At 41.0% G+C, this 25,427-nt stretch overlaps 1 protein-coding gene across 5 annotated transcripts in view; it reads left to right on the top strand.

The window, feature by feature from the left end:
* Window positions 1-1,451: 1,451 nt before the first annotated feature.
* TTC26 (tetratricopeptide repeat domain 26) overlaps window positions 1,452-25,427 on the top strand; it is a 75,575-nt gene continuing 51,599 nt past the window's right edge. For 4 of the 5 annotated variants that reach the window (XR_006353168.1, XM_043965304.1, XM_043965302.1 and 1 more), the window contains exons 1-2: window positions 2,708-2,993; window positions 3,349-3,486. Coding sequence is in view for 4 of the 5 variants with exons in the window: in XM_043965304.1 (XP_043821239.1) it covers window positions 2,970-2,993; window positions 3,349-3,486 (162 nt within the window). In the remaining variant the exon portion in view is untranslated. Of the gene's footprint in view, window positions 1,995-2,707; window positions 2,994-3,348; window positions 3,487-25,427 lie in introns of those variants that run through there. The other variant, XM_043965303.1, reaches the window with a different exon arrangement.

Genomic DNA, 25,427 nt, shown 5'->3' with positions numbered 1-25,427 from the left:
AGAACCACCATGAAAACAACAACAACAAACCTATCTACAAATGCTAGTTTCATCGTTGATGCTGGAAATTCGAGTTGTCCAAAGATCAACACGTTGATACACTGTTGGATATAAGGAGACAAATTTATATTGACAAGAAACTACAGAACAATGATTTAGCAATGATTTGTACCAAGAATTGGTCCATGTATGACAGGAAAAGTGGGTTGGCCACATAGCCAGAACAAGAAATAATACATAGGCAAACCCTTATCCGCCAAAAAGTGCAGGTCTCCAGTCCTTTGTGTAGTGAATGTCTATGGGGATTTACATAAAGGATTGGACAAGAAGGTTAAATCAGGTTGTGGTCTGTACTGGAGAGAAAAGAGGTACCCGATGAGCTCACAAATTCATCTCATGTGAGGGAGCCTGATGAAGGAGAAGGGGCGCTGGAGGCGGAATTAACGGACTTAAATTCAAATACTAACTCGCCCTGTCTCTGCTACTGCTGATTTCTCTGGGCCTCAGTTTCCTTACCTGTAAAATATTAGGGATAGCCTCTAAGATCCCGTCTAGCTCTACATTTATCTATGTATATGACCCAGGTAATGAAGTGTCTGCTGGTGTCATCAGCACTTCCTTACGTACACAGTCCTTGGCCTAAAGGTGGCCAACTGTTTACTTGGGGCAGAGTTCTCGCCGGGTTTATTTCTCTTCCCCGGCAGAGATCACGTGTCAGCGCCTGCCTGGTTACTATGGAAACGAAAGCACGCTGTCCCCACCGGAAGTGGTTCTCTGAAAATTACAATCCTTCTAAAGGGGGTCATGGAGAACTAGAGCTCAAAGAAACCTCAGTCATCCTCTAAACCTTTCGTTTTTCCGATGAGGGAACGGAGGCCCTGGGAGGGGGACATCGTCTTGCCCAACGTCACACACACCGAGTCGGTGGCCTCCTCCCCGAGGTGTTTTAGAGCTGGGATTGTAGTCGGCTCTCAAGTTCTCCTCTGATCCCGATGTTGTCGCATTGCGTGGCGGTGACCGTGGGCTCCTCAAGCCTGCTTGACTGGCTGGGTGGCGCAGTAGCTCGACGGCGAGACGTGGTTGTCCGAAGGTTTTGTGTTTAAATCCTGCCTCAGACACCTGCTAGCTGTGTAACCCTGGTCGCGTCCCCTAACGTCTCTCAGCTTCAATTTTATCGCCCTGTAAATAACGCTTTTCTGTCTCAATTTCCTACTTTGTAAAATGGGCACTTGTAGTAATAGTACCTACCGGTTCCCTGGCCGGCCGGGTCTGGCCCGGGACCTTCCTTCCATCTCCAGACTCCAAGTATTTTACCCGTCGCCGGTGCCCGGCACGCCCTGCCTGCCTCTCTTGCTTCCCGGGCTTCCCTCATCTCAGCGAAAGCCCCATTAGACTGTGAGCTCCTGGAGAACTGGGGCTGTCTTCGTTGCTTTAACTTTGTATTCTTTAGGCTGAGCGCAGTGCAAATGCTAGTTGACTACCTCACAGGGTTGTTGTAAAGATCAAATAATAACGACGGATTAAAGCGCTCGGGAAATCTTAAAGCGCTCTTATCAAGCTGAGAAGCCTTCAATAAGGGCCTGGGGACAGGACCCGTCTGCTTTCTAGCCTGGCTAGGGAGGTGTAGAGAGGCTCATTGCTTGGAAGATGACCGGTAGCTGGTGAATTCTCTAGCCATGACAACCTAGAAAGCGACGGAAGACAATAAAAGGAACCAAAAAAAGCTAGCGAGATGGTTTGGGGTAGCTCTCGGGGAGAAGGAAGCACGAGCTCTTTTCGTTTTGCCTGAAGCAGAGTGGAACCAAGAGCCTCGCGGACCGAGTTCCCCGGAGGGCGCTTCTACCCGACGGAACGCTAAGCTTTCCCTCGCGCCCTCCCCTCCGCCCCGCGGGGGTTGCCGTGGAAACGGAGGAGGGAGCGCGGATGCGGAGAGTGGCCGGAGCGGGGCCTTTGCTGCTTCTCCACCGAGTGGACTCGATTCAGTCGCCAAGATGGTGAGTGTCCCGGCGGTGAGCTCCGCCGCGGGCGGGGCGGAGGAGCCTGGCCGGGACCTGGGGTGGGCTGAGGGGGCGCGCCGCGCTCCAGGGACTCTCTCGCCTCTGGCTGAGCCGGCGGCTGGTTGGCCGGGCTGGTTGGGGACAGTCCCTCACCAAAGGGGAAAGCGGTGTCAGAGCCCGCAGCCCCACACACGTACCCCGACACGTAGACCCTCACTCCCTTCTGTCCTCTTCCAGCCCCCCTCCTCGCCTTCCTCCCTCTCCTCCTCCTCCTCAACTTAGTCACCCCTTCTTGCCTTCCTCCTAACCCTCCTCCTCGATCTCCTCACCCCCTCCTTCTCTTTCTTCTCTTACGGCTCCCGCCTTATCTCCTCTTATCCCTCTTCCTTCCCCCTTGAAATCCTCCTCCATCTCTTCCTCCTCCTCTTCCCTCCTCCCCTTCCCACCTCTTTATTTCCTCCCTGCCTTCATCTATGCCTTCTCATCCCCCTTTTCCTTCTTTCCCCCTCTTCTTCCTCCTCTTCCTCCCCTTCTCTCTTCCCCTCCCCCTTGTCTCCTCTTCTTCCCCCTTGATCTCCTCCTTCTTCCCCTCCTCTTCCTCTCTCTCCTCCTTCCTCTTCCCCTCTTCTTCTACCTCTCCCTCCTCCCTGTCTCTCCTCTTCCCGCCCCCCCCCCATCTCCTCTTCCTCTCCCTCCCACCCCCTCCTCCTCCTCCTCCATCACCACGGATACCACCGGCCCTGTAATCACCTCTGCCCATCGCCAGATAGCGAAGGAGCCCAGAGACTTGTGATGAAGATGCTGGAAAAAGGCGTGCGAGGGAAGCGGCGCTAAAGCCGCCGACCTCCTCCTCCCGCAGGGTAAATTGGGAGACGGCCGAGATTTAAGTCGGCAGAACGCCCAGGCTTTTCACCCGCTCGGTCCTCCAGCCTCAGCCGGCGGCTTTGCTCCTTCACCGGTGCATTGGAAAGAATGCAGAATCTGGAGCTAGAAGAAGTGGGTTTGACTCCATGCTGATTCTTAATACCTGTGTGGCTTTGGGCAGACCTTTTAACCTTGGTCTCATTTTCCTCATCTGTAAGATGAAGGCGTTTCACCAGATGTCTTCTAAATCCCATCTTTTAAAATGCTATTACAGCAAGAATATCCTTAACATCAATATTTCCATGTCCCAGAGAATATTTCTCCCCTTTATTTTTTTTTCTTTCTATTTGTCTTGATCCCAAAGGAAGTAATTTCAGCAGCCCCTTGGAGTTCTTTTGCAACAGGATCTGCTCCTGCTAGAATTGTTTGTTTCTGTTTGGATAAAGCCCAGTTCAGACCACAGTACTATTTTCCTTATCCTTTTTAGATGCTTTCAAGAGCCAAACCTGCTGTAGGTGGAGACCTACAGCAAATTGACAAGCGGAAGAAGAAAGGAAGAAAGATTCCAAAACTAGAAGAGCTGCTATCACAAAGAGATTTCACAGGAGCCATTACCCTGCTGGAGGTAACCTCAATTCTCTTAACTTCTTTTGGGTCCCTGGTTTCTCAGATATAAAATGAGGGGGTTGAATTTGATGATGTTTAAGGCCTCTTCCAGCTCTAACTTTCTGATTCTAATACCAGTAGATGAAAGTCCATTTTGTGTGCGTGAGTCAGTTAGGGTTAAGTGACTTGCTCAGGGTCACACAGCTAGTAAGTGTGTAAAGTGTCTGAGACTGGATCTGAACTCAGGTCCTCCTGAATCCAGGGCCGGTGCTCTATCCACTGAGCCACCTAGCTGCCCTGAATGTCCATTTTTTTTACACAGGTCTAAAACCCTGAATTGACCTTGTAAGTAACTATCAATTAACAAGCATTTATTAAGCTCCTACTATGTGACCTAAGACTAGTATATGCCTTATGAAGATTAAAAACCTTTTTATGCCTAGATTCTGTCTGATTTACCTCATGGTTGATGGAAAACCTAACTGATCTCTATGCTGTGGTGGTAAAGTGTCATTTAACATAATCATTCACACAAATTAAATATCTTGTTCTATTGAAACTATGGTCACTTAATAATTTATTCCTGTAATATGTGTTGGAGATTTTTTGTAAGTTTAAAGAATTCAGAGTTTTGATACAATTCTGTAAAAAACCTAGCTTTTAGAAATGTTTCTGAGTAGTCAATATGGTACTTATATGAGGTAAAGCAGGATAGATGGAGGAAAAGACACTAACATAAAAGAAAAATACCTAGTCAAAGTTTTCTTGTGGCATGATGCCAAAATCATTTCTAAAGCGTCACTCCAACCGTCTTATTCCTAGTCAGTCAGCAATATGAATTAACTGTGTATAGCTAAGTAAAGTATACTGTGCCATCCTGTTGTTTGTTACTACATACTTCTTTTTTCAGCTTTTGTCTCTTTAAGAGCATTGATTATGTTTTATCCTTATTTTATAATGGAACACCTAACATTATGCAGAGTCACCCCCTTGTGATGATAATGATAATTGTGGAGTATATTTGTCACAGAATCAGGTTTTTATCCTAGGCGAGAAAATTATTCTCATTCAGTCAGGAGTAATGATTTGATGTCATGTATACTATTGTATATTATTCGGTCCTGTTACTGTGAATATCTCATTTTCAAGGTATCTTTACTCTCAAAGTGCAATGACCTGGGGATCAGGCAGCTTGGAGCCTAAAAGCTTAGGGCTGCTTGAAGATATCTTAACTAAATTTGATAGCCCACTAAACTGATTCTACATTGATGAGTTTCTTTTTAGCCCCTAAGGGGTTCTTAATAGTTCTTGGATTAACTGGGCTGAGGCCTTTCTTCCAACATCACTACATCCTGCAAATCATGAGAAGTGGTTTTCTAGGGAATTTTGTGTTTAGAGAAAGACTGGTATGCTATTTGATTTTTTTTTTTAAGTGACTTAGGTATTTGTCTAAATTTGGGAGAAAAGGACCTTTAGATAAGGCATATATGCCTACTAAGTGGTAAGCTATACTGAAAGATGTGGGTTAGAAATTTTTTATTGTTGCCTTGTCTAGGATCATATCCCTGCTTTTTAAAGTTCACCTGAAACATAATGCATTTTGCTCCAATCTTATATTTTGACTTTGTGAATCTGTTCTGAATGTGTTTTTTTTTAATAAATTTACTATTGGATTCTACTTTCTAATCCATTTTGCTACCCTTTTCTGTTTTTACATTCAGAAATTATCTTTGCTAGCTATATATTTCTATCTCTCCTACTCTTTTATAATTTTTTCTCTCTTTGACACCCTTCTCTTTGTAAAGAAAAAGGAGGTGTTCAAAGAGGTGTGCTTAACATTAGTGGTCTGTATTCGATGCAGTAAACTTCTATTTCACTACTCCTTTTTTTCCCCCTTTCCCAGCCCGTGAAAATAGGTTCTTCTTTTCTTTCTTTCCTTTTAGACCACTGTAGGAAGGTGCTATTTGTGTTGTTTATGACTGATACCTCCCTGAATCTATAATACTTCTTAATTCCCCTCTCTTTCTTAGTACCTGCCAGATTATCTACTGAGTTTAATGTAGTCTACACAACACTGTGTATGTATTCAACTCTCCTTTTTTGGGTTCTGATGGAAGTGAGATTGGTGTTTAGCCTGTTCTCCCCATCTTTTCCTCCTTCGTATAGTCTTCTAAAGAAGCACCCTGCTTATGGGAGATAATAAGTTCCATCTTCCTATTTCTTCTCTAATGTATTCTCTTTTCCTTCCCTTTTCTGTTTTCTCTTAAGATCATAAAAATATAATGAAATTGTTCCTAAACAGTTTTAAGCTCTTTTAATTACTATTGGAGATATTAGTGTTCTACTCCATCCCTTGTGTGAGATTTAAAATTGGATATTAGATCATAAATCTCCCCTACTTAACCCTTCCCTTAATTCATCTCCCAGACTAGTAAATGGAAGAAGCTTCTGGTTTTCTAGATAGAGCCTTTATTGTATATAAGGTGTTGTTGATTAGAAGGATAGGAAAACAGAAATACAGTACAAATCGTCTTAAATCTAGGCTGTCTATATTCCTTATAAAAACTCACCAAACCGATTTAGGCCACCTTTGGAGTGAGTCAGACCGTCTGTGCCGCGCCGCCCGGAGTCCCGCCAAGCCGGCAAAAAAGGCTACTCCCGTTCTCTCCACCCCGGAAGTCAAAAAAAACCCGGCAGGCAGTCTGACATGCGCAGCAGGCGCACTGTACCTGGCAGGCAGTCTGACATGCGCAGCAGGCGGACTGTACCCGGCAGGCAGTCTGACATGCGCAGCAGGCAGACTGTTCATCTCCTCCCCAAAAGGGTGGTCCTTGAAAAACTGGCGTCTTTCACTTATCCTAACCGACTGTTAAAAACTTTCATATTTTACCACATTTCCCCCCTTTGCTTCCTCAAGAAACGGAATGTTTCCTTGATGGAACAGTAAAAAGAATATAATAACTTTTGCTGACTAATAATATGCGAACAACAATACAGAAAAGGAAGAGAGGAAAGTTTTGTCCAGAGGGGCGATTTTTTTTTTTTCCTCATGAACCGACGCTTTGACATTAGTCTTGCAAAGGGAGAGCCTCTGCAGAGAGTACATGTTACAGATAGTATATAACAGAAAGGAGATAGTAAAAGCTAATAAAGCAAAACAGTTCATATAAAGTCTCTGAGTTCTCTTGTCTTCTTGAAGTGGTAAGATGTCATCAGGAGGAAACTGGATTCTGGTCTGGAAAACTGGATTCTGGACTCTGGTCTGGAAAGCTGGATTATCTTCTTTAACTGTTTGAATTGCTGTATTTTTAAAACCTTAGCATAGCATTGTCAATGATCAAATTAATAAATTCCATTACATTCCCTCCTTTATATGGTTAGACTTGTAATAGAGGGTTGAGGTAGTTATGCAATGTGTAACACTTTTTACCACCATGTGTCTGGATCAAAGCCAAATTTAGTATGTGTTCATGACACCTGAAAATGTTATGGAAAGGTTATCATACCATATCTCATGGTTCTGAGACAGCCAGTGATTGTGCTAGGCCACAGGTGAATTCAACTGAGTGAGATAAAAAGATAAATAAGTTCAGTTAAATTAGGTTAAATTAGGAGGGAGAGAGGATGAATACTGGACTGTGCCTAGTAATTGTGCTCTACATAGTCACCATCATAAGCAAACCATGGACTTACGTATACCTGTCTCTCCTTTTGTTGCACATATATTCTCTCCAGGGCCTGCGTCAGAGTTCACAGCAAGTTAGTCTCTGAAATGATAAGTTTCCATATTCCTGAAATCTCATTAATTTCACCAAAGACAATATGATGGTAAAAATGTGTGCTATGCTGCATAACTGAGAATATATTAGTGATATATACAATAATTCCAAACCATACCCAGAGTATAATGACATATAAATAATAAACGAATGTAAATAGCTGATTATATTAGACATTGTTACATAATCTTCTTTTAGACATTATTACATAATCTTCTTTTAGCAAGTAGACCACATCATCTTATACATGAATTCTCTGGTATAACAGTAGCAGATACTTAAAGTGGTGATTAATTCATCAAAAAGAAATAAGACTTCAATTAGCAAGATTCAATATTCAATGTTTTCAGTGAGGTATCAAGCAATTTCTGGTACTTTTTAGTTAAACAGAACAACATACAAGAGAGGAGAAAAATAAATAAATAAAACAAAACTCATTAGAACTCATGGTTCTCTCAAAAAGAAAGAGTAAATAAAAAAAAAGAAGAATTCTGGTAGCTTCTGAGGCCCGATAGCCTCACCCACAGCATATACTTAAAATGTCTTTGAATAATCACTTAGTTTACAAAATTTAGTTTTAAAGAAAAGCAAAAGAAACAAAAGTAAAAAAAAAACCAAAGCAAAACCAAAAATAAAAAATAAAAAGCTAAAGATTCGCTAAGCACCCTTTTGTGCTCTTAAAGAACTTAAAGGTGCAGTCAATTCCAGGTCTTTTCAGTGCCTTTCAAAAGTCAAAACAAAAACAAAAAAAACCCAAAAATTAATAAAAAAAAAAAATAGTTGAGGTAGGCCAGAAAACTAGGCCATGTACTTCAGTGCTTTTGCCTGTAGAAGGAAATGCTTGTTAAATTTTAAGGTATTTAAGCTGCTAGAGTTTGGGGTATGCCACATTGTTTTAACTGGTTCCCCAATTCTCTGCATGCCAAAGTGGCAGGGGTTTCTGAATTGTCATTGATCTTTCTAATGCTGTCATAATGTTCTTTATGGTAGAAAATGTGGAGTTCTGTAGCATCAGTTTTGTCTGTGCCACTGATTTTCAATAAAGGCTGATTTAATTGATGAACCACAACATTCAGCTGATGCTGCTTAGCAAATGCTACAATTGTATCATTTCCTCCCCACTTTCCAAATTTCTTTAATTCATCAACATATTCTTCAAAAGGGGAGTCATTTACTATAAAAGACTCAAACTCTTGTCTATGGTTAATCATATAAGAAGCAGCTTCTTGTCTGTGTCTGAGATGATTTCTACAGTGACCTTCTAGCTGGTCTGCTAAAGCCCTAAAAAGGCAATTTCCGTCTCCTGATACTTTACGAAGACTGAGTCCCAAAGCATTTAACTGATCAGTGGGATTCTTAAATGGGAACTTCCTGTTTCCTCTGAACTTTCTTTGCTCTTTAACAGTTGCTATCGTTAGGGTTTTTACCTCTTTAGCGTCTACCTCAGGTCTATCTGAAATCTCTTCACCTATGAATGGTGCAGGCTTTATATGAGAGCAATGAATCCATGAGTCTTTTTCACCAATTTTAATGGCGGTAGGAGTTGTCAATAATACCTGAAAAGGTCCTTCCCAGGCAGGTTGAGTTCCACTGGTTCTCTGAAAATTCTTTACATATATTTTATCTCCTGGGTTGAAGTTATGCAATGAAAAGTCTAATGGTCCTGCCTGGACCACAGCTCCTGCCTCATGGAGTTCACGTAGCCTGGTCTGTAATTCCTGTATATAGGAAGCAACAGAAGTATCACCTCCCACCAGTGATGTATAAACTGGGGAAAAAGTTTTAGCTTGGATAGGAGGGTGACCAAAAAGCATTTCATAAGGAGATATATGAAGTTCTCCTCTTGGTCTACTTCGTAGATAGAATAATGCCAATGGTAGAACATCAGGCCATTTCAAATGGGTTTCAGTACATAATTTGCCAATCATACTCTTAAGCTCTTTATTCATACGTTCGACTTGGCCTGAACTTTGTGGATGGTAGGGCGTGTGGAATTTTGGAGTCACTCCCAAGAAAGAGTAGATTTGGGATAAAATCGAATCAGTGAAATGTGTGCCTTTGTCAGAATCGATGCGGGCTGGTGGGCCAAAACGAGGTACTATCTCTTTAAGAAGAATTTTGGCAACAAAGGCAGCTGTGGCTCGGGGGCTGGGAAAGGCCTCCACCCACCGAGTGAGCTGATCAACTATAACAAGGCAAAATTTATAATGTCCTGCTTTTGGCATAGTAATATAATCAATTTGTAAGTGCTCAAAAGGTGTATATGCTAGAGGACGCCCTCCATAAGCTTTGACCTTAAAAGCATACTGATTATAAGACTGACATGTGGAGCAGCCCGAGCAGATTCGAGATGCTGTATTAGTCACACCTGGTGCTATCCAGGTTCTCTTAATAGAGTCTACAATGCCTTGTGTACCAAAATGGCCTTTTCTGTGAACAGAGAGGCATACCTGGTGGTAGAATTTCCGGGGAAGAAATGGCTTACCTTCCGGAGACACCCAGATGCCATTGATCTGTTTCGCCTTAAATTTCTTTTTCCACTTTTCTACTTCAGAATCGTCATAGGTTAGGTTGGAAGGAATATCCTCAGAAGGTGAAAGGTTAAATACATGTTCAGGAGCTTCTAATGCAGCAAGCTTGGCTGCAGAATCGGCTCGTGCATTTCCCTTTGAAACAGGATCACTATTCCCTGTGTGGGCAGGGCAATGTACAACGGCTAGGGAAGAAGGCAGTTTTAGGGCATCTAAGAGGTCCTTGATAAGGTCCCCATTGGCAATAGCCTTGCCCGAGGATGTTAGAAAGCCTCGTTGACGCCAAATCATACCAATAAAGTGGCATATGCCAAAGCCATATTTCGAGTCAGTAAAAATGGTGGCACTCTTATCTTTAGCTATATTACAGGCCTGTGTAAGAGCCACAAGTTCAGCAGCCTGTGCACTAAAATGGGAAGGCAGAGAAGCTGCCCAGAGGGTGTCATAATCAGAAACTACAGCAGCTCCAGTAAAACGGGTTCCCTCTCTCATAAATGAGGAACCATCTGTATAGAGGACAAGATCAGGATTTTCTAAAGGTGTATCAAAAAGATCATCACGGGGTTTTTCAGCCATATCAACTAAAGAAGCACAGTCATGCAACGGTTCCCCCGAGAATGGTAAGTTAGGGAGTAGTGTTGCTGGATTAAGAACTGTGCAGCGTTTTAAAGTGATATTCTCATTACCTAACAGGGTTATTTCATACTTAGCCAGCCTTTGATCTGAAAAGGCTTGTGTCCTGTGACGTAGTAAGAGAGCCTCCACTTCGTGAGGGCATTGCACAGTTAGAGGGTTACCTAGGACCAAATCAGAGGCTTTTTCTACCAAAAGCGCTGTGGCCGCCACTGCTCTAAGGCAAGGTGGCGCTCCAGCCGCTACAGGGTCCAGCTGAATTGAATAGTAGGCTATAGGACGTTGGTTAGGCCCCAGTGACTGAGTCAGGACTCCAGAAGCCACCCCCCTTTGTTCATGCACAAAGAGAGTGAAAGGCTTACTATAATCTGGCAGTCCTAGGGCAGGTGCTGATAACAAGGCCCGTTTTAATTCTTTTATGGCTGAGAGATGCTGGGGATCCAACTGTAAACTGTCTGGAACAGAACTTTTTGTAAGAGCTATGAGGGGTTTAGTAATTTCACCAAAAGAGGGTATCCATTGTCTACAGTACCCAGCTGCTCCCAGAATGGCTCTCAACTGCCTCTTAGTAGTGGGGGCAGAGAGTTGTTGAATGGCCTGGACTCTCTTAGAAGAGACAGAGCGAGTTCCAGCAGCCAAAATAAATCCTAAATATTCTACCTGGGGCAAACACCATTGTACCTTTGTCTTGGAAACCTTGTGTCCTCTCTTGTGCAGCTCCAGCAGTAAGTGACGGCTATCTTCCTGACAAATTTCAGCATTAGGAGAGGCCAAAAGTAAGTCATCTACATATTGTACTAGTGTGGAGCCCTTAAAGGTAATAGAGGCCAGATCCTGCTGTAAAATTTGGGAAAATAATGTGGGACTGTCTACAAATCCCTGTGGGAGTCTAGTCCAGGTCCACTGTCTATTTTTCCAGGTAAAAGCAAATAAATATTGGAAGTCCTCATGTACTGGTATGGAGAAAAAGGCAGAGCAAAGGTCTACCACTGTGAAACATGTAGATTCATAGGGAATTGAGGAAATTATCATAGCCGGATTTGCGACTATAGAATGTCTAGGAATAACATAATTATTAATCGCTCTAAGATCTTGCACAAAGCGATAAACAGGTTTACCATCTGGCCCAGGCTTGGGTTTTTTAACTGGCAAAATGGGAGTATTGCATGGAGAGTGATGACATGGAATAATAATACCCTGGCTTTTCAAAGCCTCAATTATAGGGGTGATCCCTTCTATTGCTTCCCTAGACAATGGATACTGTGGAATGGAGGGGGGTGGTCCCCCCTTAACTTTAAAGGTAACAGGCATGGCAGACTTAAGGAGCCCCACCTCATTAGGGGATGAGGCCCATAAAGACTCAGGAATGTCAGAGGGGATTTTGGATACCTCCCCTGCTGTTCCTTGAGCTTCTGTAAGTAAAATTGGTAATAAATGAACAGTATCCTCTGGCAATTGTAAGGAGACAGCCCCATCTGGAGCACAAGATATGGTTGCTCTAAGCTTGCAAAGGAGATCACGACCTAATAAATTTACAGGGGCATCAGGCATGAGTAAAAATGAATGTTCTACTGTTAAGGGCCCCATAGATACCATGCGAGGATTCAATTTTGCCACTCTCTGGCTCTTTCCTGAGACTCCCACTACATTCAAAAATCCTACAGGTCTACACCCAGCATCTGGTTTGCTTACTAATACTGATTTAGAGGCTCCTGTGTCTAGCAGACAATCATAATAAGTCTCCCCCACTTTTAAGGTGACATGTGGTTCATTACTCTGGGGAGGTGAATGGACTGGCACAAGTGCATTCAAAAAATCTGGATCTGGGAATATATGGCTTTCATTATCTATGTTCCATTCCTCCCCAAGACACCATCATTCCTGTGTCCTCTTCTGAGGGGGGTCTTGGTTACCATTATTCTGGTACTGCCTTTCTGTATTCCTCCAAAAAGATCTATTTCTATTTTGATTTCGCCTGTAATTAGAATTAGAATTTCTTCTCCAAGTCCTACATTCTCTCAATTCATGCCCCTCCTTACGACAGTAACAACACACCTTAGTGTCCTTGTTCCGGTGTCCACATGGCTGACTAGGAATCGCTGGTGCCAGAATGCTCTGTTTAGGGTGATCTGGATCTTCCTCACGTGAGTCAAAGACATAATTTGCAAGTTCCTTAATTCTATCTACTGAGAGATTTCTCCAGTCTGGACATTGTTTCAGAAAGTATCTGCGTATTTCTGGCAGTGAATTATAAACAAATGTGTTGAGAATGATACAGGAATCTCTTAAATCTACTGGATCCAATCTGGTGTACTGTCTAGCGGCCTCACAAAGTCTATCATAAAATCTGTTTGGTCTTTCATTAGCCTCCTGAGGTAGGCTTAAAAATTTCTGCCAGTTTTCCGGTTTTCTAGAGCAAGATTCCATTCCCTTCAGAAGTGTTTCTCTAGCATCTTTTAATCTTTGGAAATCCCTATCATCATTATAATTCCACTCTGGATCCTTTAGAGGCCATTCCACATCGGCCTTACCTTTCGCAACAAGGGCATTTCCTGCTGAGATAATATCTGTAATCTCAGTTGGGGACAGTAAAGTTTCCAAAAGGCAAGTAACATCAGCCCAACTGGGTTGATATGCATTAAATATAGTCCTTAACTGTGAAATTACAGTGTTTGGATTTTTCTCAAAACTAGGGATGATTGATTTCCATGCGCTCAAGTCACTTGGTCTAAAGGGGCTATATTTTCTGACTTGAATTGGCACTCCCTTCTTACTATGTTCTATAGCTTCCTGCAGAGGGAGTAGTTTCTGCTGATCTGATTCTGAACTTGGATCATCTCTAGTAGAAACAGCCATTTTGAGGTCTCTCTCCATATGTGAGAGTTTCCCCCACATCATAACAATGATAATAACAAAAACAATGATAATAACAAAAACAAAAAAAAAACAACAAAAAAAAATAAAATCCTTAGTCGTATGAACTATGGATGTGGTATTAAAAGGTATTTCAATTGCAGGCATAAAATTTCTACTTATATTAAACGTATTTTCCCAAAGATTCTCACGTATACTATTATACAAAAAACTTTTTGCTGCCTGAATGAGGAAAAAACCAATAATGTTATGAAGGACCATTGAATAAACTATTCCTCTAAGTCGGGATGTTATGCTGTCCCAATACATTCCGATGAGAAAAATCAAAGGGATGGTAGAATATTCGAGCATCTTGCCCTTTAAACTGGGCTGGCTTTTCTGTTTAAAGCAAGACTTTTAGAGGCTTAAAGTCTTTAAGGGAGATTAGACAAAGGGAAAGTCCGCGGGGGGGGGGGGGGGGGGGGGGGGGGGGGGGGGGGGGGGGGGGGGGGGGGGGGTATTTGGAAAATCCACCGAATTAGCCGGCTTATGGCCAAACTAGGGAGGGTGGGAGGGTCCTTAAGGTCCCTTCGGGGTCGCCAAACTGTGAGATTTAAAATTGGATATTAGATCATAAATCTCCCCTACTTAACCCTTCCCTTAATTCATCTCCCAGACTAGTAAATGGAAGAAGCTTCTGGTTTTCTAGATAGAGCCTTTATTGTATATAAGGTGTTGTTGATTAGAAGGATAGGAAAACAGAAATACAGTACAAATCGTCTTAAATCTAGGCTGTCTATATTCCTTATAAAAACTCACCAAACCGATTTAGGCCACCTTTGGAGTGAGTCAGACCGTCTGTGCCGCGCCGCCCGGAGTCCCGCCAAGCCGGCAAAAAAGGCTACTCCCGTTCTCTCCACCCCGGAAGTCAAAAAAAAACCCGGCAGGCAGTCTGACATGCGCAGCAGGCGCACTGTACCTGGCAGGCAGTCTGACATGCGCAGCAGGCGGACTGTACCCGGCAGGCAGTCTGACATGCGCAGCAGGCAGACTGTTCATCTCCTCCCCAAAAGGGTGGTCCTTGAAAAACTGGCGTCTTTCACTTATCCTAACCGACTGTTAAAAACTTTCATATTTTACCACACTTGTTCCTTTGCCCAATTTGGAGTATAAACATTTAATCATTATAAAGACGCTCCTGATTATTCAAGTATATTTATCTTTCTGTGTTTGTTTCATCTTGTTTGCTTACTTTTCAAAGTGTCTACTCAGTTCTAGTCTTTTCATTAGGAAAGCTCCCTATTTCATTAAAGGTTCATTTGTCCATTTCCTGTGCACTTCCTCCCCTTTCTCACCAGTCATATTCAGCTTTTCCAGCTAAGTTATTCTTGTTGGTTTTTTTTTTCTTTTTGTGAGGCAGTTGGGGTTAAGTGACTTGCCCAGGGTCACACAGCTAGTGAGTATCAAGTGTCTGAGGCCAGATTTGAACTCAGGTACTCCTGACTCCGGGGCCGGTGCTCTATCCACTGGGCCACCTAGCTGCCCCCAGCTAAGTTATTCTTGATATTAAGCCTTTATCTTTTATTCTCTGGAATATCCTTTTTTTTTTTTTTTTTGGTGGGTCAATGAGTGTTAAGTGACTTGTCCAAGGTCACACAGCTAGTAAGTGTCAAGTATCTGAGGTGGAATATCCTTTCCCAAGCTTTCCTCTCCTTTGTAATTGTAGCTATCGGGTCTTTCATGATCCTGACTGTGGCTTGCTTCTTGGGTGCTTGAACAGTTTCATTCTGGATTCTTTCCATATATTTTTACTTGACCTGGAAGCTCTGGTTTTTGGTTGTGACATTACTGGATATTTTCCCTTTGAGGTTTCTTTGAGGAAGTGACTAGTAGGTTCTATTTTCACTTGACCCTCTGGTTCTAATAGGCCTGAGAAGTTTTCATTTATGATTTTTTGAAATATGGTATCTAGACCTTTTTTTAATGGGGAAAGTGTTTAGGTCATCTAATGATTCTCAAGATTATCTTTCCTTGATTTGTTTTCCAGGTCACTGGTTTTGAATATGGAGAGTCTTTATATTTCTTATATATTTTCAATCTTTTAATTTTGTTCTAATGTTTTTTGTCTCAATCCAGTTTTCAAAGAATCTGCTACTTGAGTAAGGTTTTGCACTTCCTGTCCTAAAATATTTATTCTTCTTCCAATTCTTTCCTCTTTAGCTCTCACTTTCTTTCCCATTCTTTCCTCTGTGGCTGTTTCCTCTGTGATTCTTTACTCTAGAACTCTCATTTCATTTATATGGTGATTTGAAAACTCTTCCATTCTAACCGGAATTACAATAGTACTTATACCAAATCTGCTTTTCTTTGGGGCTTTGCTTATAGATAATATAGTGTTATTCTATTTCTGAATTTGCACCTTAAGCTTCTTTCCTGGCTCTATAATATGTTTTTATTATTGGTATTTTCTTGTGTTTAAGTCATTTCTCCAACCTGTGTTCCTGAACTGGGGCTTGGTATTGGGGTCAGGCTTTGTGTACTTCCAGTAGAAATGGTGGGCCTTCTTTGATACCAATCTGTATTAGCTAGAGCCTAGGTAATGAGTTCTTCACGAACCTCAGGAGCTTCTGAGTAGTTTGCTATGTGAAGAGGTCTACACAGGGTGGCTGTCAAGTCTGAGCAGCATACTCCAGGATGGTCTGATCCAGGACACATATTGATCCTTGCTCTCCTGGTTTGTGCCTATCAAACTTCTTGGCCCTATTTTGCTCTGTTTTGATTAAAGGTCAGAACAACATAACTGAAAGCTCTAAGAATCCTTGACACCCTCATCTGTGCGACACTCTCCCTGTTCCTGGGAAATAGCTTCAGACTTTAGGCTTCCCTAGATTGCTCCTCGATTCAGAGCTGGAAGGCTTCTAAGATCTTTCTTCCTGGGCCTTTTTTTGTCTGAACCTCTTATGTAGTACACACAGGCAGGTTTCTGGCTGTGTCTTTGTGTCTACTTGGGCTAAAAAATGCAGTTAGCTGCAGTTTTCTCCTTGGTTTCTTGATCATTTTGTCATCCCCTCCTCTATTTTTTATATTCTTGCTGGAGTAGTTGTTTCAGAACTGAGTTGTTCCTCTTACACTCATTCTACCATCGTGAAGAGAGTCCTAGAAATTGTTTAATACATGAAAATGGCAAGGTGTGATATTTTGATTAGAATGATGGAATGGTGGGAAAAGAGGAAATGTTAAGCTATACTTCTTATTGTTGTATACTGGAAGTCAATCAAGCAAATCTTCTGTGTAGACTTGTAAAGATTATTTAAAGTCTGCATAATTGTCATATTCTTGCTAACTACCAAAGGACTTTCATTATGAAATAGGCAGGGGAAAATTTTTTTTGTATCAAATTACTTGGGATGCAGAAAAGGTTAAAAACAAATTGAGATTGTCATGTTTCATATATTATACTGTAAGAAGCATCTCAATGCAGTTAAGTTCAATATTTTGGCAGGAGTCAGAAAAGAAAGGAATGTAGAATGTAGTTATTTAGTTTTTGAAAAGAGAACTATAACAATAACATGATTTGGACCTGAAAAGGAATATATACATAGATGTGTATATATAACATATAGAATATAGAAAAAGACTTTATTTTTTGGAATTATTTATTTAATATTTCCCCTAATTACATATAAAAATATCTAACATTTGTTTCTTAAAACTTTGAGTTCCAAATTCTCTCCTTCCCTCTCTTTTCCCCTCATTGAAAAAACAAGTAATTTGACCTGCTTTATATGTATCTCCCATGCCTGGAATGCATTTTCTCCTCACCTCCTCCTCTTAGAAACGCTGCTTTTGTAAAAAGCCCAGTTCAAGCCTAGTCTCCTATGGAGGGCTTTTCCTAACTCCTTCCCACTGCTAGTTTCTTCCCTTCCAAAATTACTTTGTTTTTTATGGGTCTGTGTAAGCGTATATTGTTGTTTGTCAATCACATCACAGCGTTGGGGTCAGGGTAAAGCATGTTGGCTAATTGGTCCAATACCAATTGAGAAGGCTCTGCCGCAGGTCAGGCACAAGGAGTCCATTAGAATATTTGGGATGGATGTTTCTGGATCTGCACAGCTCCTGTTTCCTTTGTGCTGCTGCGATTCTGTTTTGCTCATGGAGTACAGCACCTGCTTGGATGTGGGCATGCCATGCTCTGGTCCTGTGCCAGCACCTTGGACCATGTCTCACAATTGATCCTAAAATTCTTCAGAGAGATCTTGAGTGTCTTTATACGGCTTCTTCTGAGCTCCGTGTGAGCAAGTGCCTCACATGACAGCACTCCATCATTTGGGCTACTTGACCAGACCTTCAGAGAGGACCTCAGCATCTGGTGCCTTCTCTTGGCAGATGATCTTTAGATTCTCCCTAAGACAATTCAAGTGGAAGCGGTTCAGTTTTCTGGCATGGCACTGATGGACCATCCGGGTCTCAGCCATACAACAATGAAGTCAGCATAATGTCTCTGTAGACCTTCAGTTTGGTAGGCAGCCTGATAGCTCTTCTCTCTCACACATTCCTTTAAAGCCTTCCAAAGGCAGTGAGCTCCAGCAGTGCCTGAGGCAGCCTCATCATCCAGGTGGATGACCCTGGAAAGCCTTCTTCCAAGCTAAGTGAACTTCTCCACAATACTCACAATGTCTCCACTTATGTGACCAAGGGTGCCATGCATGGATGCTGATTTTTGCCATGATTTCACTCACCATTAGTACATGGAATGTGTCCACGCTCATGGACAATGTGAAATTCACTGGAGCTGAGAGACAAACAGCTTTTGTTGCCAGAACTCAGAAGATACTACATCCAAATAACAGCCCTGAGTGAAGCAAGGCTGGCAAATGAAGGCCAGCTTACCGAAGTCAAAGCTGGATACCCGACTTGTTGAAATGGTTATCCTGAAGGGGAGTGCTGTGAAGCTGGCCATAGGTTTTACAATGAGATCTAATCTAGTCAGCAAGCTTATATGCCTCCCAAAAGGAACGGAAGTCAGGCTCATGACAGTGCAACTGATGCTTGCAGGAGAGTGCCATGCCACCACGATGAACCTTGATGAAGTCAAAGAACAATTCTATGAAGATCTGGAGACCTTCATCATTAGTGTGCCGACTGAGGACAAGTTTGTAATTCAGGTGACTTTAATGCCAGAGTAGGCATAACCATCAGATGTGGCAGGAAGTCCTTGGGAGGAAAGGAGTTGGAAACATGAACACATATAGAAATAGAGACATATGCATACATATAGACAGGGTGTACCAAAAGCCCTAGTGCTGTTTTAAGCTTTAACAGTTCTCATATATATTTTGTGAGGACCAATTTTTAATTGGAGAGTGTTAGCTAAGTGGCTCACCGCAATACTGGGGCAAGGAAGGAGACCGGCAGTCTCCTTCAAAACAGAGCAGGATTTATTTTAACAAGAACAAACTTAAAAAAAAAAAACACACAAACAGGATCAATAGGATCAAGGGAAGGGAAATAAAATGGGGAAAGGGAAATTATACAACCTGAAAAAACACCACTGCCCAGGAATCAGCTGAGAATACACAGCAGCACTCCTGTTGCCTTCTAGCTTCCAGTTAGAATGGCGAATTCTCCTCTCCCTTCCCAGCAAATCCCACACAGCCCCCAACCAATTGGCTGGCTGCTCTGACAGTCACATGACTTCCCTCACTAGGCTTCCAATAATTATAATTTTGCCAGGCCCATGTAGGTGTCGGTGAGTGGTGATGACGTGAGGTGCCAGCACCATGGCAACAGCTACAACCAGTGAGTGGAGCACCCTGCAGTTTACGGAGCCCCAGGCCAGTGCGTGCCGAGGTTTTGTTTTGGTTTTTTAATTCTAACCAAAAGATGGGGTCATAAAAATATCAAATAACAATTAATTCTTTACAATTTCATGTTTATATACACTTATACATATGTATGTATACACACATGCATACATGTATGTATAGATATATGTATACACACATCTCCTTTGATAGAGTATAAGCTCCTTAAAGGAAGCAGTTGTTTGATTTTTGTAGTTGTGTCCCTAGGGCCTAACACAGTTCCTGGGATATGAATAATGTGTTTAATGACTGCTTGTTAATTGGTGGATTTTTTTTTAATTGGTGGATTTTTAAGATGTATGCTGTATCTCATTGTGTTAATATACCTGGATACTTGGGGCGGCTAGGTTGCACAGTGGATAGAGCACCGGCCCTGGAGTCAGGAGTACCTGAGTTCAAATCCAGCCTCAGACACTTGACACTTACTAGCTGTGTGACCCTGGGCAAGTCACTTAACCCCCATTGCCCCACAAAAAAACAAAAACAAAAACAAATATACCTGGATACTCTAGCTCTACTCTCTCTGGGCCTCAGGCTTTAGGGTACCCTAAGGAGGCTGGAAGCGTTCTCTTTTCTAATGACGTTGGCTCAAGCCAACACCTGACTGATTGTGTTTTCCCCCTTTCCCCATTTTTAGGAAGCCTGTGACTAGTGCTCTAGTTCCATTTGAACCCTTAACATCAAGTGGCTATTACAAAGGGATATTTATTTCAGACACAGCAAGAACAAAAAGTATTTTATCCCTCTCCTCTCTCTATTCTCCCCCTTCTGCCTTCTAGGACCTTGGGAGTGGCTTCTCTTCTGCAGCGTCTTAGGCTCACCAGCTCCCTTCCTACAAGTGTTGTTCCCATCAGGTTCATGTCCAGAGGCAGCATGGCTGTTGATAAGTCCTTGTCTCAGCTGCTTCTCATTCCTGAACATTACTCCTCTTTCCTTGAGGCAACAGTCCTGCGATGACTGTAGACCTGACCCTCAACCACAGTCCCTTCATTGGTCCCTGAGCTTCCCCAAGAGGGCTGAGGTGAGGTGGAGGAGCCTAAAGCTGTCAGGCATTTTGGAATGTCTCTGCAGCCAGTTCAAAGAGCTTCCTCTTCTTCGAGTAGTTACTGCCTGCAATACCTCCAAGGTATTCCCTTACACATCATCATAGCCATCCCAGACACAAGCTCCCCGTTCTTTGTGTGAGGAAAGGCCTTCTCAGGTGCTTTGTACAGACAGCCATTGCACTGTAATTTTGCTGAATCATTTCCCTCTGATTGGACATTTGGGTTGTTTTCATTTTTAAAAATCTATTAGTTCTACTAAAAAAATCTTGGTATAATTTTTGTTGTTTTTCTTAATACCTTGGGACATATTCCCTAAAGTGGAATTACTGGGTAAAATTGAGCTTATCACATATATTGTCAGATTGCTCTCCAGAATTGTCAAAGTAATGAGTAGTACCACTGCCAACATATTTCTGTGCTAGTTTCACCACATCCTTATTAGTATAGGGTTTAAATTTTTTTTACTTGTTTTTGCTAGTTGAAATCATGTCATAGTACCATAAAGTGCTATAGAAATGGGAGTTACTTTCAATTTCTTCTTTTCATATCTAATGTTGCCATGATTACTATTTGTATTTCCAAATACTAATAATAGTAACTTCAATTATATGATCTCATTTAAGCTTCACAATAATCCTGTGAGGTGGATTTTATTATGCACATTTTACAGATAAGGAAGCTGAGGCTCAGAGGGATCATTTCATTTTCAGGTGACAGAGTTGTGACTGAAACTCAAGGCTAATGTCAAGGCCAGTGGCTTTTTAATCATATTATACTATTGCTTATATAAACTGTCTCCCTTGATTCCTTATTAGATAGATTCTAGATATTATGTACAGGGTCTTTAGATATTTAGGTAGTAAACTTTTTGTGAGTTATGTTTCTTATATGTATATTTCCCTGGTTTGTTTTTTTCTGTTTAATATTTATTTCATTTGGTTTATGAATATTTTATATATATATTCCAACAAATCAATCTTGTTTCTGATTAATCCTACTAGTCCTCCTGAATCCAGGGCCAGTGCTTTATCCACTGCGCCACCTAGCTGCCCCACCCCATTCTTAAATAATCAAATATTTTTCCTTCACAGATCAGATAATTTTCTTCTTTAGAGATTAAAAATAGTTTTTAAAATCTTAGTTTTTTATTTTCTGAAATATAGTGCATTGTGTAAGGTTTAGATCCAAGTTAATTCTTTCCCATAATCAACCTGGACACTTAAAAAAATTAATTCTGGGGCAGCTAGGTGGCGCCGTGGATAGAGCGCCAGCCCTGGAGTCAGGAGTACCTGAGTTCGGGTCTGGCCTCAGACACTTAACACTTACTAGCTGTGTGGCCCTGGGTAAGTCACTTAACCCCAATTGCCTCACCAAAAAAAAATAAATAAATAAAATAATTCTTGGAAATCTGGGATAAGTAAATATGTGAAAAGAATTTTTAAAAATTATTCAAAACAAATAAACCCTATATCCATTTGTTGCATGACTCAACAGCCTCTCCTATCAGATTCATACTATCCAAATTTATTACCTAAGGCAGGTATGCTCTTTCCTTCCTTCGGGGCCTGGTATATAGTAAATACTTGATAAATTTGCTTGTTGACTGACTAGGTTATCTATCCAGAGGCTATTATACAGAAAAAAGGAATTTTTCAGAAAATGAAAAAGAGGAGGAAAAAAGAATATGATGAAGTAAAAACTAGAATTTGAATACCGCATCAATATGGATATTCCTTTAAGCAAGTCCAAAAAAATAGTTGAGGAGAAGCCTATAAGGAATTCTAAAACTAATAATAAATACCAATTTGAAGGGTAATTTACTGTGGATTAGTGTACAGTTTCTAACTACTAGAACAATTTAATATAGTTCATGCACAAGAGGAACTACATATTCAACTAAAATGATGTGTTTTACATAGAAATGAATGAGATTTCTCTCTCTCGCTTTCTCTTTTATTGGTGGGACAATGAGGGTTAAGCAACTTGCCCAGGGTAACACAGCTACTAAGTGTCAAGTGTCTGAGGCCACATTTGAACTCAGATCCTCCTGAATCCAGGGTCGGTGCTCTGTCCACTGAGCCACCTAAATGGGGTTTCAAAAGGGACTTAATAGTTAGAAGAGAAAGAGAAAAGGTTGAAATTAATGTCTTTTGCTAAACATCACATTCACTTAATGTGGCCACTCCAGATTTTATTGCTTTTCATTTCTGTCTTACATAATCTATCATAGGGATTCATATAAGCAATTTTAATACTAATAACACAATTGGATTTTAAATATATCTTATTTTTATACTTTGTCTTCATATTACTGTTTGTTATAGGATTTCAAAATGCTAGAGAAATATTAAGAAATGAAACCTTATCCATTTAGTATCAAAAAAGTGGAAGAAAAAAGAGGAAAAGATGGTAATAAAATACTTTCAGATTCACAGATGAGAAAAGAAAGAAGTTCAGAAAGAGACATAGTCAAATGGGCAACTTTGAAGCTACATTGGATTAATTGTATACTTTTCAAAACTACCAAGTTGTATGTGATAGATTTATGCACAATCCTCATTTTCTGTTCTACTATATATGGAAATGTTCATATTTGTTATTGTTTATCAAATTGAGAATAGAAAAATAGAAGGTCTTCACTGATAGTTATGATTGAGAAGAAAAATTAGTTATTTCGGAATTAGATTTGTACCACTCAGAGAAACAGAAGTATGCCTACAAAGCCCCAGATTGATGAGTACCTCTCATGTTTTCATTGTCTCCAATTCCATTGTAAATATTCTCACTTTTCAAGTTATAATATGGATAATACTTTGATAACTTTGGCTATGTGGCCATATTGACAACGTCTTCTAGCTAATGAATGGTACAGATTGAAACCCTATGCAGCAGGGGGCAGCTAGGTGGCACGGTGGATAAAGCACCGGCCCTGGATTCAGGGGGACCTGAGTTCAAATCCGGCCTCAAACACTTGACACTTACTAGCTGTGTGACCCTGGGCAAGTCACTTAACCCTCATTGCCCCCCAAAAACAAACAAACAAACAAAAGAAAGAAACCCTATGCAGTGCCTTCTCTTCCTGTGTGACTCTTGCCTATGTCCTTACATAAATTGTCTGCCTTCCATCTATTGATTGAGCTAGGGACCTACCTCTAAAATGGAAATAAAAATAACACCTACCTTGCAAACTTTAAAGCACTCTGTAATGTAAAGTATTAATTCTAGTATTGTTACAGATGAGGAAACTGAGAGACAAAAAGATTAAGTGACTTGCCCAGAATTGCATAGCTTCAGAGGAAGAAAAATCAGAGAATCAGAGCAAGACGGGTATAATGAATGAGGGGTAAAAAGCAGATGGACTGAATACATACCGTCTCTACCTTACTTTTTATTAAGGAAAATAATAGGGAAATTTTTATTCCCAAAGTATTTCTGAAGCAGGCATATTGGAGATTGTTATTAAGTGTCAGCCCACAATAAATTTTAGACATAATCAACAACCCCAACAGAGCAAAATGACAATAATCAAGTGGCCAACAACAGTCCTAAAATACTTGGGTGAAATTTCAGAACAGCTGGCCTAAATATTATTAGAAATGATCATTGAATTAGAGGATTTTGAATTATTACAGAAATTTCATATAGATGAAGAATTCCATAGAAGAACTGTTTAGTTATTATATGCCTGCTCCATAATAGGTGCTTAATAAATGTTTATTAAATTAAATTGCAATGAACTGAGGGAAGATTTGGCTTCTTTACCAAAACCTAGGTCAAATACAGTGGATAGTTTTGGCACCAGTTTAAAAAAAAATCATATATCCTTTATTCTTTTGCTTCCCGGTAGGAAAGAACAGGGAATTTAAAGGGATAAAAAAAATTAACACATATTACTTCATCTTTGAATGAAGGACTCAAGGGGAGCATCATTTCTGACTCCTGCTAAGATGGTAGAAGAGCTGATTTAGATCCTCTCAACAGCAGATTTTATAGCTTATAACCTTCCCCTCTCTTTCACAAGAATAAATCTCCCTTATTCTCCCCAGGGCTTTCCCTTCCCTCCCTCCTTTCCAAGGAGTCCATGCCTTCTCCTCCTCCTAGTACAGGTGAGGGAAAGAAATCCTCATGCTACTACCTTCTCCCCGGGGAGTTAGGAAGAGCCTGGGACACCAGAGACATTGGTTTGAGCCCAGTTACCTCTGAGGTCCCTTCCAACTTGGGCATCCCATCCCCTCAGCCACTACAGGAACTTTTTCTCTTTCTGCTCTAAGAACTGAACTTAATTGCATGTATTATTTCCACATAATGAATTCCAAGAGGGATTTGCATGCTCACGTCATCCTCTTGGTCCCATTTGGTGCCTGCTTGTCCTTGACTACAGTTGTTCTTGCTCTGAAATTTACCTTTGCTAATTATGTTTCTAGATGGTAAACTATGGAAGTAATAATCATTCATTTTGGCAAGCTGGCTTAACTGCTTTCAGAGAATATACTTTGTTGGAGGGATGTTGCTTGAATGTTGAGAGGTGCCCTACTGTTGGGGTAGAATATTAATAAAATAGATTAAGTCTCTTCGGTCTATAGAGACAAAGGCTGAGAGGATATGCTCTATACTGATCAATGACTCTGAATGTGGGTAGGCACCATCATTAAGTATGGAAACGAAGAATACTTTGAAGCTTGAGAAAAGTAAACTTACCAGAAATAAGATTAAATTATTCTTTATATGTCAGGTAGTAAATTTATGGAAGTACAAGCTACAATCACTTTATCTTTTGCCTTTTCTGTAAAATGAAGGAATAATCTGGTGATCTTTGAAGTACCTTCTAGTTCTGTATTCTGACATCCTAAAATGAAATATTAATGAGCTTAAATAAAGTTTCATAATCTATAAGTGCTAGATATATAATGGGTCCTTGATGGAAAATACAGCATTTAGAATATATTTTTTAACATCTTGCAACCAACTTTGCCTGCCAAAAAACTATTTCTCTGTACTACTGTTTAAAATTGATCACTGGACCAGAAGACACAAGGTCTGAGCCATTTATGGAAGTTCTCATGTTCTTTTGTATTGTATGGTCTAGTGGGAAAAGCCATGGGCCAAGAGCCAGGAGATCTGGGTTTTAATCCCACTTTTACCATAAACCAACTATATGGTCTAAGGCAAATCATGTGATTTCTCTGTAACCTACTTACTCCGTCTCACAGAATTGTAAGGATAGCAGATGTATTTTCTAAGTAAAAATCACTGC

Source organism: Dromiciops gliroides, chromosome 5 (assembly GCF_019393635.1).
Source record: "Dromiciops gliroides isolate mDroGli1 chromosome 5, mDroGli1.pri, whole genome shotgun sequence".
Lineage (NCBI taxonomy): Eukaryota > Metazoa > Chordata > Mammalia > Microbiotheria > Microbiotheriidae > Dromiciops > Dromiciops gliroides.
Note: the sequence above shows the minus strand (reverse complement) of the source record. Positions and strands in the feature narration are given on the sequence as shown.